This window comes from Chaetodon auriga, chromosome 2 (assembly GCF_051107435.1).
Source record: "Chaetodon auriga isolate fChaAug3 chromosome 2, fChaAug3.hap1, whole genome shotgun sequence".
In the NCBI taxonomy this organism is placed as follows: domain Eukaryota; kingdom Metazoa; phylum Chordata; class Actinopteri; order Chaetodontiformes; family Chaetodontidae; genus Chaetodon; species Chaetodon auriga.
Genome location: NC_135075.1, coordinates 19,442,132 through 19,459,512, shown reverse-complemented (window position 1 = coordinate 19,459,512; position 17,381 = coordinate 19,442,132). Strand labels below are relative to the sequence as shown.

At 41.8% G+C, this 17,381-nt stretch overlaps 1 protein-coding gene across 2 annotated transcripts in view; it reads right to left on the bottom strand.

The window, feature by feature from the left end:
- The window catches only part of kcnab2a (potassium voltage-gated channel subfamily A regulatory beta subunit 2a), an 83,143-nt gene that overhangs the window by 45,213 nt on the left and 20,549 nt on the right, over window positions 1-17,381 (bottom strand). For both annotated transcript variants that reach the window (XM_076760987.1, XM_076760978.1), the window contains exons 2-3: window positions 6,852-7,020; window positions 4,530-4,571 (exon numbers count right to left, since the gene is read on the bottom strand). In XM_076760987.1, coding sequence (XP_076617102.1) covers window positions 4,530-4,571; window positions 6,852-6,928 — 119 coding nt within the window. In that variant the 5' untranslated portion in view covers window positions 6,929-7,020. The remainder of the gene's footprint in view (window positions 1-4,529; window positions 4,572-6,851; window positions 7,021-17,381) is intronic.

The window sequence follows — 17,381 nt, the reverse complement described above, 5'->3', positions numbered from 1 at the left end:
CACGGACGGAACGAGGAGCCGGTAGGGCACAGCCACCTCCTTAAATAGCACCTGCTCCCATAAAAAAACAGCTCTCCTGCTTGGGGCAGCACACGGCCATGCATCCTGTAATCAGAGTCGCACAACATAGCCCCGCACCACCCTCCCCTGACAGGTACACAATGGCAGGGTTACACTGTTAGGGAGCTTTCAGGTGACTTGTTGGTGATTAAGGAGCAGGACCAAAGAGGGCGCATGCCATCTGCAAAGGGGAGGCATTCAAACATGCACCAAGCAAGAGGATGGGAACACATTCCTGGTCTAACTTATGATTCTGACTGCGCTAACAGGGAGAGCCAAGAGAGAAACTTTCTGAGAGTGGTCTGCAATACAATTTGAGTGTATCCCACAAAAGGGTACAAGTCCATCTGGACTGGAGGGAAGAGATGGGCACAAGAGCTAAAAGAATCCCCAAACACCTGCACGATATGGACTTTCCATGGTTCTTTAATAAAGGCTTGATCTTCATTTCAGGTTTGGGGAGCTACGTGTCCCTTTTCAAAAAGTACTTGTCAACCATTCAGTCTTTCTTCTTCTGTTAAATACACACTTGTTCTTAAGCTATTGGATTCCTTGAGGATTCAGCCTTATAGTGTTGTGCTGAATTTAATCAGTAGAGGGCAGCACCGCGGCCACCATCACTATAAGAATGCAACTTAGTGCTGATAGAACTGCTGAGCACTGACCACAAAGCCACTTTCTTAGTAAACGCATGTACTGTACACTGAGAATACAATTTCATATTAATACATGAACACATTACACTGTGACCTGCAGACCAGTGTTATTTAAACACACATATACTCTAAATACCACTTCTATGGAGAAGTGGAATATAGAGAAAAGTTTGACAATTCTTTTCTATAATAATGATAATAATAACAGTAAATTAATTCTTGTAGCTAATCATGGAAAAAAAAAAAAAACTGATGAAGAAGCACTAAATACACTCAATACAGCATACTCCATATCCATGTTCATGATTCTGAGATTATGGAGTTCTAGACAAATTATTTAAATATGAACGTAACCTTATATAATGGATCAATCTTAAATCGTTAAGTGAGATTTACTCTAGCATCTTAATAAGGGCAATTATTAAATAATTAAATTAAATAATAATTAAATAATTACTAAACTAACTCCACAATCCATCTTATGATCTGTACCCTCAGCAGGAATTACTTTCATATTGGGTCACAATGCAGAGTCTTTTCTTTGTAATCACTTCAGAATAAAGAAATGGGGTTTTACCCCTGCTGGTTTGAAATATGCTATAAGCTCTAGACTCTATTGATCCTTTTAAAAAAAATCTATTGACAAATACAACACCTGAACAGCACTTTCTTTGGCTCTGTAACGTACAGCACACAGAGCTACCACAACACTGACATCAAACCGCCTTTGCAAACTAAAATTTTAAGTGGAAATAACCCAAAATAAAATCTAACACATTTCATATTTATCACAAAACAATTCCAACACTATCTGCCTGAAATTCCAACAGGGAATAAAAAAAATCTGTCGGACCACTGACGCCATCATGTCATGAAACGACGTGGATCTCTCCCACAAATTGTCTATTAATTCCAGATCTCCCAAACAGCTGGTTTCCTCGCATAGAGGCAGAAGACATAAATAAAGGAGGAGACTTCAAGCTAGGCAGCATGCATCCACACACCCACACACACACACACACACACACACACACTCCTGATCACTCTGCCAACCCTTTACACAGGAAAACATACGCTCACACAAACACACTCCTCATGTGGTCATGAGTGCACGTCTTTCCTCAAACTCACCCGATTTCTTGGGGGTCGGCTCATGAGCGAGGTTGTGGGGTTCCAGTCTGCTCTTATAAACACACACTGCAGACAGTGATGAAGCAGGTCCACCCAAACTGGGAGTGTCTTACTAGGAAACGTCTAAACCAATTAGTGAATAAGAGAGTGCATCCCTTCCCTCCCCTCACCACTTGGACCATACTCTATCACCACAACCAACACCTCTCCTCCTCCCCTCCCTGTGAGATCTCATGGAAGAAATCCATTTATGTCGTTTAGAGGCCCGTCTTGTTTCTGCTAACCGCAGCAAATAATATCAGCCCTGAATTATTCACCAAAGCTTTTGCGCTAAAAGCCTCTGATTGTTGTTCCACAGGAAAGAATACTAAGAGCTGGACAATAACGAGGGCCTGAGTGTTGTGTGCAGATGACACACAGACAAACACACACAGTGTCAAACAAGCACATGCTGTGTGTACGTATGTGCAGACACACACACACACACACACACACACACACACACACACATAGAAAAAGACTACGAAAACCACACCGGGTTAGGACACCTCGCAGCATCTCAGCAGCCTTATGTTCAGGTCAAGGTCAAAATCAGAACGTCATATAATAATGAGGCCTCTAAACACAGAAGTGTCAAGCACCCGAATTAAGTGTATACGATAATAGCACAACATCAGCCACTGATTTCACACATACTTGGCAGTATTAAGTAATAATATCTCAACATTGTGCAGTAAAACCCTAAAAACACCTTGCTCCATATTCACATACGGCCTCTCCAGGGTTTCTGCAGGGTTCGCCAAGTGTATCACCTGTTTCACAATCATACTGGCCCAAATATATGGTACAATGGAAAACCTGTATCATTTATTATAGCATGTTTTTTCAGTGCAGCATATAACAATAACTCTATTAAAATGGCCTGATTCCACATAGTTGGTTCCTTTGAGTTTCTGCTCACATGTACATTGATGAAATATGTTTGGACACACTGCCACAGCAGAAACATGACGTATCGCTTTGAGCTGGTCTTTATGACTGTAGGACTCAACTGTAATCTTACAGTTGAAGTTCTGACCCACCTGGATACTACAGGTCTTTGCTAGTAACAAAGTTTGCCTTAATATCAACCCTATGAGCAAAAGCAATCCTTAAATTTGAGTAGTTTGACTCAATTTAGTAAAATCATGTTTTCGAAGTAGACACTGAACTTGTCGTGTACCTGCAACACGTGCAACACATAAAATGAAGCAAGTGCTTGAAGAGTTTCTTTTACATTATCAATGCTCCAGGCACGAGACATGCAGCGGTCAGAGGTCAACGACCTTCATCATCGGAAAGCACTCAGTCCCTTGAACGCTGTCAAATGTTTTAACAATGGCCAGAGCCGGAAATACTTCACTAAAAGCACTCTTGGTACAGAATCATGAAGGTTAAAGTAAAAAGGCTGTGAACAGACCACATTACAGATACACAGAATAGTGTTGATCCACAACTCAAGATGGAGAATAGAGCAAAATGGAAAAAAAAAGACAAATGTACACACCAGATAATGATAATCATAAAGATGAGATGGGGTTGAGACGAAGCACTACCAAAACCTGTCAACTTGAATTCCATCATATTTCCAAAGTTCATTTGCATCCTAGCACGTAGTAGTACATGTGTTTGCCAGCACGTTTCCAATATTAGCATTTGTGTGTTGCAGTGTAGCAGTGACTGAAAAGAATAAAACTTCCCTCCTCTGCACCAGCCCATCACTGTCAAAGTGATAGACAGAGATGGGGGGCTTAATCGATCCCTCTCACACAGACCAGGGGAGCAGCGAGTGGGACGGTTTGCACTTTAAAAGGACAGAAACGTGCGAGGCGCCAAGATAAAAATCCGATAGTGAGCTCATTACAAGCATATCCACATAGTCAGGGGTTTTTAGAACTGAATCAGCAGAATGAGGCCTGATATAAGATCATAAAACATGATCACAGACTAAAGCGGCAGAAAGACAGACTGACCATCTAAAAAGGCTCAGTACTAGAAGACTGAGTACAGCAACCCTGCTCTATGAGAACTTTATCTCATCCCCAACACTGATCACAACGGTCCCTCTGACGGATCAGGTTGAAGTCCCATGAGGTCAAACAGGATTACAGTTTAATATAGAAATGATGAATAAAGGAAATGACTATCTGCTTACTCATGCACAAGGAGAAAACACAAAAAACAAGTGCTTCTTAGTTTTAGCTTCTTCGTCTCTTATGCTGAAGTTTGACAAGAACAACAGCGGGTGTCTCAAGTGTCACTGCTGGAAAAAAAAGGGTGAAAAAAGGGAAGAAATCATCCAAACTCGGACAGTTATTGTTGATTCGAAGGTTTTGTGAGCAACCTTGCAACAAAATCCATCATCTCCCCTATCAGGTTTAAGCTGGATAGTGCATTGCCAGCTAAATAGTATATGGTAAGTGTTATCTATGCCGCAGAGTTTTACTAATGGATGCATGGTTTTAAATGACAGAACAGCAAGTCCCTACAGCAAGGTTATTATAGAGAAACCAAACAAAAAGAAAACACAGAATGTTATACTTACTGCACATAAATACAAAAATACACAGATGAAAACATACATAGAAAATCCTGCTTTGCCACAACAAACAGTGATTGGTGGACACAGAGACAGACAGGTACCTGTAGAACTGCAGCTGTCGTTTGGGGCTCCCATAACGAGCGCTGAAGACATCAGGGGAAAGGAGGAGAAAGGAAAGCTTTGGTTAATACAAGCAGGAAAGGAAAGAGGTTAGCAGCCGGGAAAATTAGATACAGACATTGTGCCGACGAAGGATGCTGACAGTTAGCCAAAGACGGCGCAAAATACAGAGGAGTAAAGCAGGAGTAAAGCGAAAATACTGCGTCAGACATGACAAACACACATGTAGTGTATTAAATATAGCATGGACTAAGCTTTGTTTGTTCAGTGCTCACTGGATGAAGTTATGTATGACAATGTGACACTTCAGGCCGGCAACACACAATCACTGCATCATCTTCACAAAAGTACTAGAATAAATGATCCTGCATGAAAGGTGCAGTTATTTCTGCATGTTTCTTCAATCTTCAAGGTGTTTGTGCAAATGAAAATAATCAAATCTTTTAACAGACGTTTCCTGACTTCTCATGTCAATATACAAAGCTTAATCTTAATTAGCTCCAGCTACCTGTTCTCACAGTGTCTACACTTGTACATGTTTATACTCATAACCAGATTTTAATATTTCAAGATATTGTTAGTTTACATATGCATTACAAGGTTTTGTCTTTTTTTCTAATGCACACCTGTAAAATACAGACCAATACAAGTCAAACAGCACTTCATTCGCAATCCTGAAATTAAGTGTGTGCCGACAAAAGTTATGATCTTTCAGTTCATCAAGCACTAGAAAAAAATCTTTTTTTGATAGCTGTTAATCAATCTAATTGCGAACACACTGTACATTTCCTAGTTATAATAAAACAATCCAAATGGAGCTCTTCAGTCTAGACTATAAATCACTCATCTCGGCAATGCAGTAGTTACATCTTCAGCCTGCACTTGTTTTAAGAGGAGGCTTTCTGTATTAGGCAACACTTCAGCATCCATTATTTATTCCTGTTTGTTTCATATGGAGTGCTTCCCTCTAATATCTTGACTAGAAGTGGAGAAGACTGTGCATTATATAATTAAGGTTTTGATCAATCCAGCATGAGATATTTGATGGTGTTACCATTGGGAAAAGGCAGCGGAACATTTTAAGCTTTAGTATGACAATGTGTGGGAGAGCAGTGGATGTAAACCAGCATAGTGACCATTAAGAATGATGAGCTGGTAACAGGCTGCTGCACTGCGTCTCAATGTCCCACATATTCCCAGTGAGGACAGATGAAAATGTCGTGTCAAAATCTCATCAACCTCTATTGTTATGTTACTCAAGTCTATGAAACACAAGAGTCCAATAGCTGTCCAGTCGCTTTAGTAAAGTATCACAGAACCTATAGCTGACAGCCGCTGCACCCCATCTGTCCACGTGAGACACAGCCGTAAAGCTGCTGGACAGGAAGAGAGGAACAGATGCTTCTTAAGATGATGAGTCTCTGGCGCCACATGCTGGTCAACCATTGGACTGCAGGATAATCTGTACAAATTAGGCACGGGTGTCCACGCTGCTGGCACGAAGTCAACACAACTCACGATGCGGCGAGTGACAATTAAAAATGCTGTGATGTACCTGCAAGTGTTGGCTGCCTGATGTCATAATTTATGGGACTTCAGACTTTAGGGGCAGCAAGTCCATCTGTTGTCCCCAACTCATTTGTAAAATTTAGTCAGTATAAGACAAAATGGTGTGTGCATTCATTCAGGGTAGGCAGGTAATGGTTAAACCTCCAGGGAATAGACACAAACATGCGAATGTGCATGTGTGACAGTTTGTGTACTTATCCTTGGTCGCGCTTCAATTATTCTTTCCTGTCTGTATTGGGCTTGTTATGTTGAGATCTCAACACACATCAACAAATGGTGATTAACATTTTGATTGTGGCAGGGTTTTAGGTGATAATTAGAATACTACGGCATCCGATGGGTCTCAGTGTTAATGAATGTTAATCTCTCCACAAAAATCTTTTTCAATGCACACAAAAACATTTATTGCTATTTATAACAGAATCTTTCTGTGTGTATTTATTAACATCAAAACTCATCTGATTCCATAAAGTAACTATAAGACCCTGAACATGCCTCATGTTTAGTTTAGTACAGTATAGAAGCAGCTTCATCAGATTTCCAGTAATGTTCACCAGACACAGCTTCACAGGTTACAAGCTGCATTTACTAAGCAAGCAGCTTCACTAGCTTCACAGCTGCAGTCTCACTAGTATGATCAATCATTTATTGGCGCTTCTTTGTATACAAATCTCCAAACAGTCTGTTCATTGATGTGTTGTCATGTGTTGTGTGTATACGGTATATCAACTCACCTATAGATCATGCCGGGAGAGCCGGGCTGTCGGAGGGAGAGGCGAGCGGGGGAGTCTGTGGTAGATTCAGGATACATGGAGACAGGAGGGAGGGGGGTGTGGCCAGCCTGCCAGGGGTGGTGTTATTTCACCGGGACCACAGGGTACAGTTCACCACCAATCAGGGCCTCTGGAAAGGAGAGAGTGCCAGTTGGTGATGAGGTTTTGGTTTCTGCCGCAATATAACTTCAGGGTTTCCCTACAATGATGCTATAATTTGGCAGATATACTTCAAAGCAGCAATTCAGAACATCCATCAGTTTTTCCAGTCAGAAAATACTGAATGTTTTGCTAGCTGTAATGCTGTGGATCACTGTTAAGAATTGTGGTTAAACATGTCATCATTTTCACCCATTTATTCACCTAAGTAAGACGTTATATTAATCACAGTGACGGATTAAATGGGCTTTAGAGGACAAACAGGCAAAAAGAAAGGCTGCAACATGTTACGCCAGGAGGCTTCTCACATTAACTGAGCATAAATTCCATCTTACTGCTGGCCACGGTAAGCAATTAAGCGTGTTCAACCACTCACGCGAAAAGTCTGCCAATGAAAATATCAAGCATACTTGATAATGATCAACACGTCCCAGACGAGGTCAGGAGCATGAGAGGATAATTAAACAATGCTGTGCCAACCTTCCCACAGCAATGGGGAGACAGGGCTCTATGCTAACCCTGCCTGGAATGATCTAACTGGCCATCCAGTCGACCACTGGCCACAAGCAAGGTGGATCTCAAGCCAATGGACTGCGCAAGTGTAGTGCAAGATGTGAGGGAGGTTAAGTGCAGCAATGACCACAAAGTCCATTAGCTAACCTCACAGGGGACTAGACTCAGAGCTGCTTCAACTATTTCCTGACTGCCAAAATTTCCAATGTTGCAGAACGGTAATTACCAAAAGCCAATCCAATAAATGTGCCACTTGTAACTTTTATTTTGGTCTTGGTTCACTTGTTATTTGGCACCGACTTAAATATAAAACTATTTTTACAAAAACTATAGAAAAATTATAGTCAGAGAGGAGAGAAGGTGAGGGCAAGCAACGTTATGCCTATCACCTTTTTCAAAGATTGCTGCACGCCTCCACCACTAGATGGAGTCACATCCTCACTCTGCAGACATGAGCTGAATGAATAAACCATCACACCAATGCAGCCTCTGTAGTTTCCCACAGCTTTACCATACAGATTTAAACATCTTCACAGTAAAGGCTTTGCATACCAGTCTGAAATAATCAGAACAACCATTCACCTACAGAAACAGAATCGCAACACAAACATGCTGGTCCTGCAGCAAAAATGCTGCAGAAGGCCAGGCAGCTACAAACATGAAGCCCACATGAACACATGAAGATCTCGATCCTACTTCATCATGCTGTGCCTGCTGTGGACTGTACATATGTGGGTGCACGACAGCCAACTCTAGCCGATCCGCTGCTTAGAGCGACGTGATTCTATGAATAATTCAAAGTGTCTGCCCAAGAAGCAGGCCACTGCTGTAGAGAGGGCTACAGCAAGGGAGCTGGGCATCAATGAGGGTTGGGCAGGGTGGGTTAGGTATACACTGACGCCATTAACACACATTTATAAGACCTCCTCAGAGTATTTCAAGTGAACACCACAGCCTGACAGGGAGAGGAGAGGCACTGCTGATGTTTTAGACCAGTTTACTGTAGTGGATAAAATCAAATAAGGAGAGCTGCAGAGAGCGTGGCATCTATGTCACCCTGACAAAGCTGTGAGCTGAGCGGCACCATGCTACCCTATTTCACCAGTGGCTGCACTCACGTGAGTCATGTCTCATAGCCGACGACGTAATGTTAACATGAAGGTGACTTTCTCCTCTCATCAATTTCCAAGGAAGCGAATAAGGTGTCCCATGTTCTCAAGGACTCATTTAACGGTCACTGCTCAATTCATTTCAATCATGCCTCTATGGAACACCAGTCATACCTGCTATCAGGTGATGATGATGATGCCATGACCCTGATGGGTAAAAGGCATGGTAGTAGATCTACGACACAACACAGCACAGTGCAGCTGGATTATCTTCCATGTGCCGATGTGGATCAGTGGTGGGTTGGGGGGATGGGGCTGGCTAGGAAATCATACTTTCTTGCAGTGCCTAAATACACTAAATTTATTGTGAGGATTTGCTGCTTTTCTCCATATAATGTGGTAATAAACTGCACATGTAAGTATATATAAAATCAAGCCTTAGCAAGGGCAATACAACGCTAAATGCTTTGTCCTTTGATGAAGGTCTTGATGCTATTAACTGTGCACCGATTTCCAGAACAACCATAGGTGAGCAAGCACATGTTCAGGATAAAGACAAGCAAGTCCCAAAAGAAGAGCAATCATATTTGTAAGGAAGTAGTTTTGATCTTATATAAAACACAGTATTGAACATCAAACAATATTCTGCAAATCGTGCAGAAAAGGAATGAGTAACAGTAATTTGTTTCATTACGGTGAGCAGAATTTCCATGTAAGCATAAGTGCCCACAACTCCATTCGTCATCAAGAGTCCAACTACAGTTAAGTACAGCCAGAGTCATCTAAGTTAACCACACACAACTTTATTACCATTTTTAGCAGCACCACTTTAAATATGAAAAAAACTTCTGCTGCAAGGATTTGACATTGATCACAAGCCAGACAAAATAAAATTCACCAACACAATAAGAACATGCAACTCATACATACTTGTGTTACAGTTGCTTTTGAATCAATTATACAAAAAAAGGAAAGTACATCATATCAGGTGACCAACAACGCCCTCATTTTTAACATAAAGCAACTTAACCAGCCCCATTACATCATGAAACCATAACCCTGCAGTGGTTTGAAGTGAGCAGTGAGGTGGAACCTGACCTGTCCAATTAGTGCATGGCTGCAGAAATTAGGAAAACTACCACATGGGGTCTTCTAAGCCCCACTGCCCACTTTTGCCTTTTCTGCAGTTTAATGTAGTAGGTTATTTTTGCGTTTCCGCCTGATGATGCGTTTACACCAGCACACTGTAGAGCAATGCACCAGTCTCACAGAGATGCCTGTAGTGAGCTGCAGTTTGAGAGGATGCTGCTGCTGACTGCAGCAATGCGGTACACTACAGACTCATCCTGGCTCAAGTTAGAGGGCTCAGATTTACTGCAATAATGGTCCAAGGTGCACTTTGCAGATTAAACTGCAGACAGAGACAGAGAAGGAGACATGAAGCTCAAAGAACAGTGCAGAGAGAATGAAGCTGATACTGGAGTCCAGATATACAGTAGTCACCTGAATCCTGATTTAAAAACTCTAAGATATGAGTGAATAAAAAACATTGTTCATTCAACATTAAAAAGCATCACTATGCTTGCCGTTCATAAGGACTCCAACACTTATTTGCTCCGGTTAACATTTCTTCTTAGTATGTGCAGAAAAGTACAATGTTTTGAGGCCAAATTTGATTTGTCAGGGACAGAGGACTCACTCAGTGTCCAGGGACCTGATGGGCCTTCAGAATGGACTTCCTAGTTTGTATTTTATTGTCTCACCAGTACCCTGTAGCAAGCAGCAACACGCCCACACCAACGCAGCCCTTTGCATTTTCTATCCAGTGTTATTGTTGATCTGAACAGGACCTGAAGCATCAAGAGTAACACTGTATGTTTACAATGTAATTTCAAATTGTTTTACTGCAATACAGCACAGAGGAAGGAGTGATATTTATCTATTTGCCTAAAAAAGAAGAAAGAAAAACATGCACTTTGTTCCCTTATTCCTACCAGTATTTCAAACAGAGAGACAGAAGACACAAAGAATCTCCAATTGAAGTTCATCTCTGAAGTAACAATAACTCATTAGCGCTTTATTGGACACAAAATATGTTAGCAGCTTGCCTGTCGTCTGGCTTATACAGATAGAGATATTTCAAGGATTTTTTTAAACTGTTAAATATGGTTATCAATATCAGATTCTAAACTCCATTCAAGCTAGAATATAGACTCCAGACGTATTATAATACAGGTGGAAAGAGGTGACGCTCAAAGAAGAAAGACTGGATGGAACAGTGACATGGTGCCATGTTGCACCAGACGAGCTGAATTCATGAAAAACATGCATCTCCATAGTCTCTGTTAAGCTTGTCTCATACACCTCAGTCTCTTCCAAACAAAATGCAAAACTGAGTCACAAAAGGCAGCTCTTCATGCCTTCCATCCATAAATCCACCTACACCCAGCCTGAGTGAATTCCCTCTTGAGACAGGGCTTACGTGAGCAAGGCAGCAGGCAGGCAGGCAGGCAGGCAGGCAGTGCTGGCCTGGAAAGCACAGCACGGTGTTGTGTAGTATGTTGGCAGCTGTGGAAAACACACACGGACCAAAGCAGATGGCTGTGGAAGAGGGAGACAGGCTAACAGACGAGAACTGCCGGGGATATCCTACATGGGAGTTCAGTCAGGCAGAGAGTGAGAGAGAGGAGCTAACCTAACCTCATTCTCCGCCAGGCAGCAAAGAGGATTCAGTCGGAATCTCCTCTTCTTCTTCTCCTTCTTCCTCTGCGACATTAATCAAAGGATCAAAGTCAAAACCATGCAAGGATGTGAATCTGCTTCAGCGCATCATCCCTACTCTCATCATCACATAGTTTGAGGTTTTATAAATGGTCTCCTCTCTGCTAAACTGTGAAGGGTCCTTGATTACAGAAACAGCGCAGGTCACTGGCTGCCAACAGAGAAAAAAAGCTAACAGCAATTTGCATAAATAGCCTATTTATACAGCAAACTCCAGATACAAATGCTCCTGCCCCCAGTTAAAAGAAGTTAAAAGCACAACTGTGAGCTCTGCTGTCAGGAATCATTAAATTGCAGGAAAGCTGCAGCTGTTTTACACACAGAGGTTTACCACATATTATGGTCAAACTTTAAGCCATGCCCATCACGTGACTGAGCCTACCAAGATTAGAGTTCAGCTGCAAAGGTCAAATGTAGGACATTATAGATAGAAGTAATCATCATCAAGACCTCAATTATATCAAACCCTATTTTTGATACTATTTGTGGTCTGTGTTTGTATTTCCAGCAATAGCCATTTAGTGTATTTGCATAATGTTCAGGTGAGCCTTGTGCAGTTTACCTTTAAAATGATTTTCAGTGTATTTTTTGTAGACTTTAAAACCTAAACACCTAAAAGTTTTTGTCAGATAATGTTACAATTGCTAAATTTGATCTAGTCTTAGAACTAAGGCGTACACATGATCGAGCTCTTTGTGCACAGCCAAGCAATGAAGCATCCCCATGAAGTCTAGTACATATCCCCAACTACCTGGTTATTATACAGTATGAGATGTATGGTCCCAGGTTGCCTGTATCAGTGACAGCATGAAGATGAATCAGCACACTGTGTGTCCTTGCTCAACATTTTCCTTTATGCTGTTGTGCTGACTTACAGTGCATGCCTAACATTAAAACACGGTGCTGCACAAGCTCCTACAGAAATACTATCCATTACGAACACAAGTCAGGTGTGCAGACCATCTGGAAATCTGAAAAAAAAAAAAAAATATGAGGAGAATATCACAAGCGAGTTGGCGAGGGACTGTACAGCTAAGTTTGGCCTGTGAAGCTGAAATGAAGCCTTTGCTTGCACTGCAGGGAGAGAACATGCTGCAGTGAACCAGGAGCACAGAGCAGCACACTGCAGTAGAAATATGAAACCATCTTTCTCTTGTTCTGGGTCCATCCCAGCTCTCCCCGTGCACACCAAAGACAAATAAAGACCATGAAGATTAGGGATGGAGAGACAAGTGTGATTTTGGGAAGGGTGTCTGTCTCGTGCTGGCTTTGCGCGTCTGCACTTGGCACGTGGTATCTGAACTGGAAGTGTCCACAGAGAGTAGTCACACACTGAGGAGCTTTAGGTTGGACCGTGGTGTTAGACTGACCTTTTCACCGTGTGCTCAAACCTGTTAACCTAGATAGGTAGTGCTTACAGACCACTCCCCACACACTTCAAGGCACCAGATTGTTCAAATTAACTGTGTGCCCTTGCCTTTCTGGCAGGTTTTCATGACTGTTAATATCAGAACTGTAAGCACCATTCAGAAATATAAGATGAGCACTCTAACATACCTGCCATGTCCTTCCACATACCACTTCCTCTATGCTTCACATCCCAGGTTCTATTAGGCTCTTAACATCCTTTTCACTACACATAGCCTGCCCTGTTTTTTTATCCTTGTCCAAGTACAACATATCAGTACTATTCGCATCACTGCCCATATAATGACACATGGGCATGTGCAGGCTGTACAGAGGACTTTGAGATTTAGCCGTGCACAGAAGAGCAGAAAGCACTCAGTTGATACAAAAACATAGCTGGGCAGACTGACACAGAGCGGCGAAGGTCATCAATACATCTGAATCCAGACAGTCATTAGGGAGGATGAAGAGGCCGGCAGCAGATTAGTAAAATTATATTAATACCAGTAGTTTAATTGTGCGCATACACACACACACAGCAACTTTATGCAATGCGTCTGCAGATACTCCCCGACAATCCTAATGGGCCTCTCTTTTTGCTGTTGTAGCCAATCTATAATATTCCTACTAAATACTGCATCAGCTGTGTCCACACAGAGTGGAGGTTTTAGTGTTTGTATAACTGATGGATAGAACTGTGGGTTCTGGCTCGGCCTGTAGTCGCTAGAGACTGGAAACAAGCCTAAAAACATACCCGCTGACATTTTGGTACTGCCCTGCTTTAACAGCCTCACTCACGCACAACAGATAGAGGAACCAGCCTACTGAGCTCCCCATCTGAGGGGGGTTTGATGCAACAGTTACCATAAATGCAGACATTATAGCCAGACAAAAGTTGGTCAATACTTCTACTGCTCGTTTTCTACTTCTACAATAACACTCATCATTTAAATAGATTGTTCAATAATTCACAAGGTTTTTTATGCATCCTCCTAATGTTTTCGTATATTCAAGCCCTCGATACCTCTTGTATTGTATTTTCCAGCCAGACAGGATTCAGTGGTCCCCCTCAGGGTGCCACTGAGCCACTCTGAAGGATGCTGTGTATAACGGATGGGGAAAACATGGAGATTATGGTCCAGAGTTTCCAATGAAATCTGGCACAAATGCAGTAAGTGGCCGGCGGCTCTTTGAACAGACTGAGTGGCCCCAGGAGAGGCGGATTTTGGCAACCTGCTACCGACACACACCTTCTGAGGAGTAGGAGAGAAAAGTTTAAAAAGAAAGAAAACTCTGCCTGAAATCAAGCAAAGGGAAAAGGAGGATGAGGAGAGTAGAAGAGAAAACTGCAGTTGAGTAGACGTTGTGGGGAAAAAGCTGAGTAGGCACTAGAGAGCAGGTTGGTCCAGAGAGGCCCTGTGCTGCAAAACAGCAGTGCGATGCATCACCCCTCCCACTGTGATCTCTCTCCATCTCAGACCTTCACTTCCCTCCTCTCACGTCCTGTGCTGATGCTCAACACGAGCATCCTTAGGTTTCACAAGGCTTTCACAAAATGAGCTGCTGGAATACTAAACACGTAATGGTAAAAAGTTATTCTGCTTTATTGTTTGGGAATTAATCATTGTGAATCATACAGAAGTTGAACATTTTGTATTTAATTTAAGACAGTCTAACCCTATGTCTGGACGCACTAATAAAAGCCTGCTTAAACAATGCTTAGCTTGTCAAGTTTTGTCATTAACAGTATGTCTACTGGTTGCAAAAAAATTAATTGCATAGAAGTCTATGACAAAATGACACTACTTCTCACTTGATTTATTATCTCAGTAAACATTTTGCTAATGCTTTCATGGTTTCAAATGCTAAATATTGAGAAAAAATAATGAGAAACTTTCTAAAAGTAAAGACATATCAAAATAATGATTATTATACCATATTAAGTACTTTGCTATGAAAACTTTAAAAACAAATTTAACACATTAGCCAGTATCATAAATACATGTCTGCCATTTGTAACAAGCTAAACTGCTTGAAAATTGGTCGAACAGTCAACAAGTTATGATTTTAACTGTGGCTAGACCTCATACCTCAATAGGCTTACATGTATTATGAGATACGGCTTTCCTGTGCCAATAATGGTGCGCACTCCCTCAGAATTGTGGGAACTGGTGTTGGATGTATAGACTCTAAGCAGCCACCGACATAATTTTGAAGCTGACAATAAGACTACAACTACTAAACTTTGCGGAATAGCTGAGGAAACAGCTAAACAAGCCTTTCATTCACATAACTACAATAAAATGGGCAATTTGCAAGTGTTTGTGTTGAAAGCATGTTTGAAGGAAAAAATATGACAGTGCAGCTCCCACCTGAGCCATGTATTCCTGTTCCTCCAACACAATTGAAAAGAAAAAACTTTTTCTGTCCTCTGTACTATAGCGTCCCCTACATAGGCTGTCAATGTATGACAGGATAAAACTGAGGGTTTGTGACAAACTGGCAAATTACAGTTACAGTACAACCACCCACTCACCCACAGTCCTCACTCACACAGTCTATGCTACTTTGCCCACTCAATGTGGTAATGTTGACAAGGATGACCAGAGCACTCAGGGAACATACTGTACATGTTACAAATTGCATGCACATTCCTAACAACGGGCAGAGTTTCTTGTATTTTGATTGATTGATTGATTAGATTTGGGTGCAGGTAAACCATCAAAGCATTTCCTGTGATTGTCCTCATCAAAGATAAACCAGCACCACAAACGTGTTTCTGAGATTACGTCATAAAACTAGAAGCAACGGAAGGGAACATCATCGTCACTGCCTATAGTCACAGTCACATTCATAGCGAAGCCAGAATCTGAACAATGGCAGGTAATGTCCTGAGCCTGACTGACTGATTTGGCTAAATCAAGACAATGCCTGGGCCCTATGAAAAAAGTGTTTCTGAATTCCATGATGTACAATTTAAACACATTTTGTCATCTGACTGTCCAATCATGTGGTGGATGAATACAATTTCAGCAACTCACTAAGAAAATACTTTAAAAACCAATGAATATCAGTGGATTTGATGCAACACGTTGTAACATTGTTCTGTTGTTTGTTTTTTTTTAATCAAAAGGATCTCCTGCAGGACAGCCTCCATATGCAGCTCGAACACAGCGGGTCAGTGGGGCTGACGGAGGTGACTCTCACGTTCGGGCAACACTCCTTGTTTGCAATGCTTGATCAGAAAAGGACGTCGCTTTTTCATATTTTCCAACAGAATATCTGACTTCACGCAAACAGCCACGAAGCCTTCAACGAATTCATGTCTTGCGTCTGCCATTGTGGCTGCACTTCTGAGAGTCTGTTGAAGCTCTTGCTAGCACGCCGCCTCTTCCTCTCTGTCAGAGGACCTCTTCAACATGACTGTGTGTGTGTGAGAGAGAGAGAGAGACACCAAAACAGAGCAGCATATATATATATATTTTTTCTGATCATTCAGTTTAGGTGCTGTAAAAAAAACAACAATCTTAAAATAGCAGGGAAAACCCAGATTTGGGGAATCGCATCCACGTTTTAGCTTTTTCCACAATATTCTGTGTGTTACAGTTGATTCCATCTTTATCAAATTCCTCTATTCCATCAATGTTTTCGGCATCATGGAAATCATCAGGCTCTACAACACTGATCCACTTCTAGTCTGATCAATTTCCTTTTCCTTTCATTGTTTGGAGCAGGTACACCAGCTGTAGAAACACCAGGTTGCACTCCATTAAGCATGTCCAAAAATAAATAAACAGAAGCAAGCACTTACAATTAATAATATAACAGTGTGCATGGGGCCTGTCTCTCCAGCTGCACTGTCAAATAAAGGAAAAAAGGGAAAAAACCCCAAAAACCTGTGTGCATTAGCAAGCAGCACCAGCACAGCTGCTTTGGGTTAGCATAGCGACCTTTGTGACGTTTTGCAGGTGAACAACACCAAAGTGCTGCAGTTTGTGGAAAACCACATAAAAATTAATGGAAACTACATGTTTTTACTAACGGTGCTGCTTTACAATCAAACCTTTTTCGACCGGCAGACTATTTAACGTTAATATTGTGAGCAGCTGCAGCTTTCTGTAGCCTCAGCCATCTACTAGAACAGACATGTCAAACCTATTCCACAAAGGGCCATGTGGCTGCAGGTTTTTCCTCCAACCAATCAAGAGCATGCAGTCTGACCAATCAGCTGTCTGAAGACTGAGATCAGCTGATGAAATGAGTCAAGTCTGGTGTGCTGCTGCTTGGTTGGAAAGAAAACCTTCAGCCACTTGGCCCTTGGTGGAATAGGTTTGACATATGTGTACTAGAACATGGACATTGATGCTGTCAGCAATTACTTTTACACTATATATTGAATTTAGAAATTCCTGACTTTAGTGCCATCTGGTATTGGTACCACAAATGAGATTGTGGCAGACCAAAACGGACACTGCTGCATCCCTCCTGCATTTTTCCCCAAAAGTCTGACTTAATTTGAGTA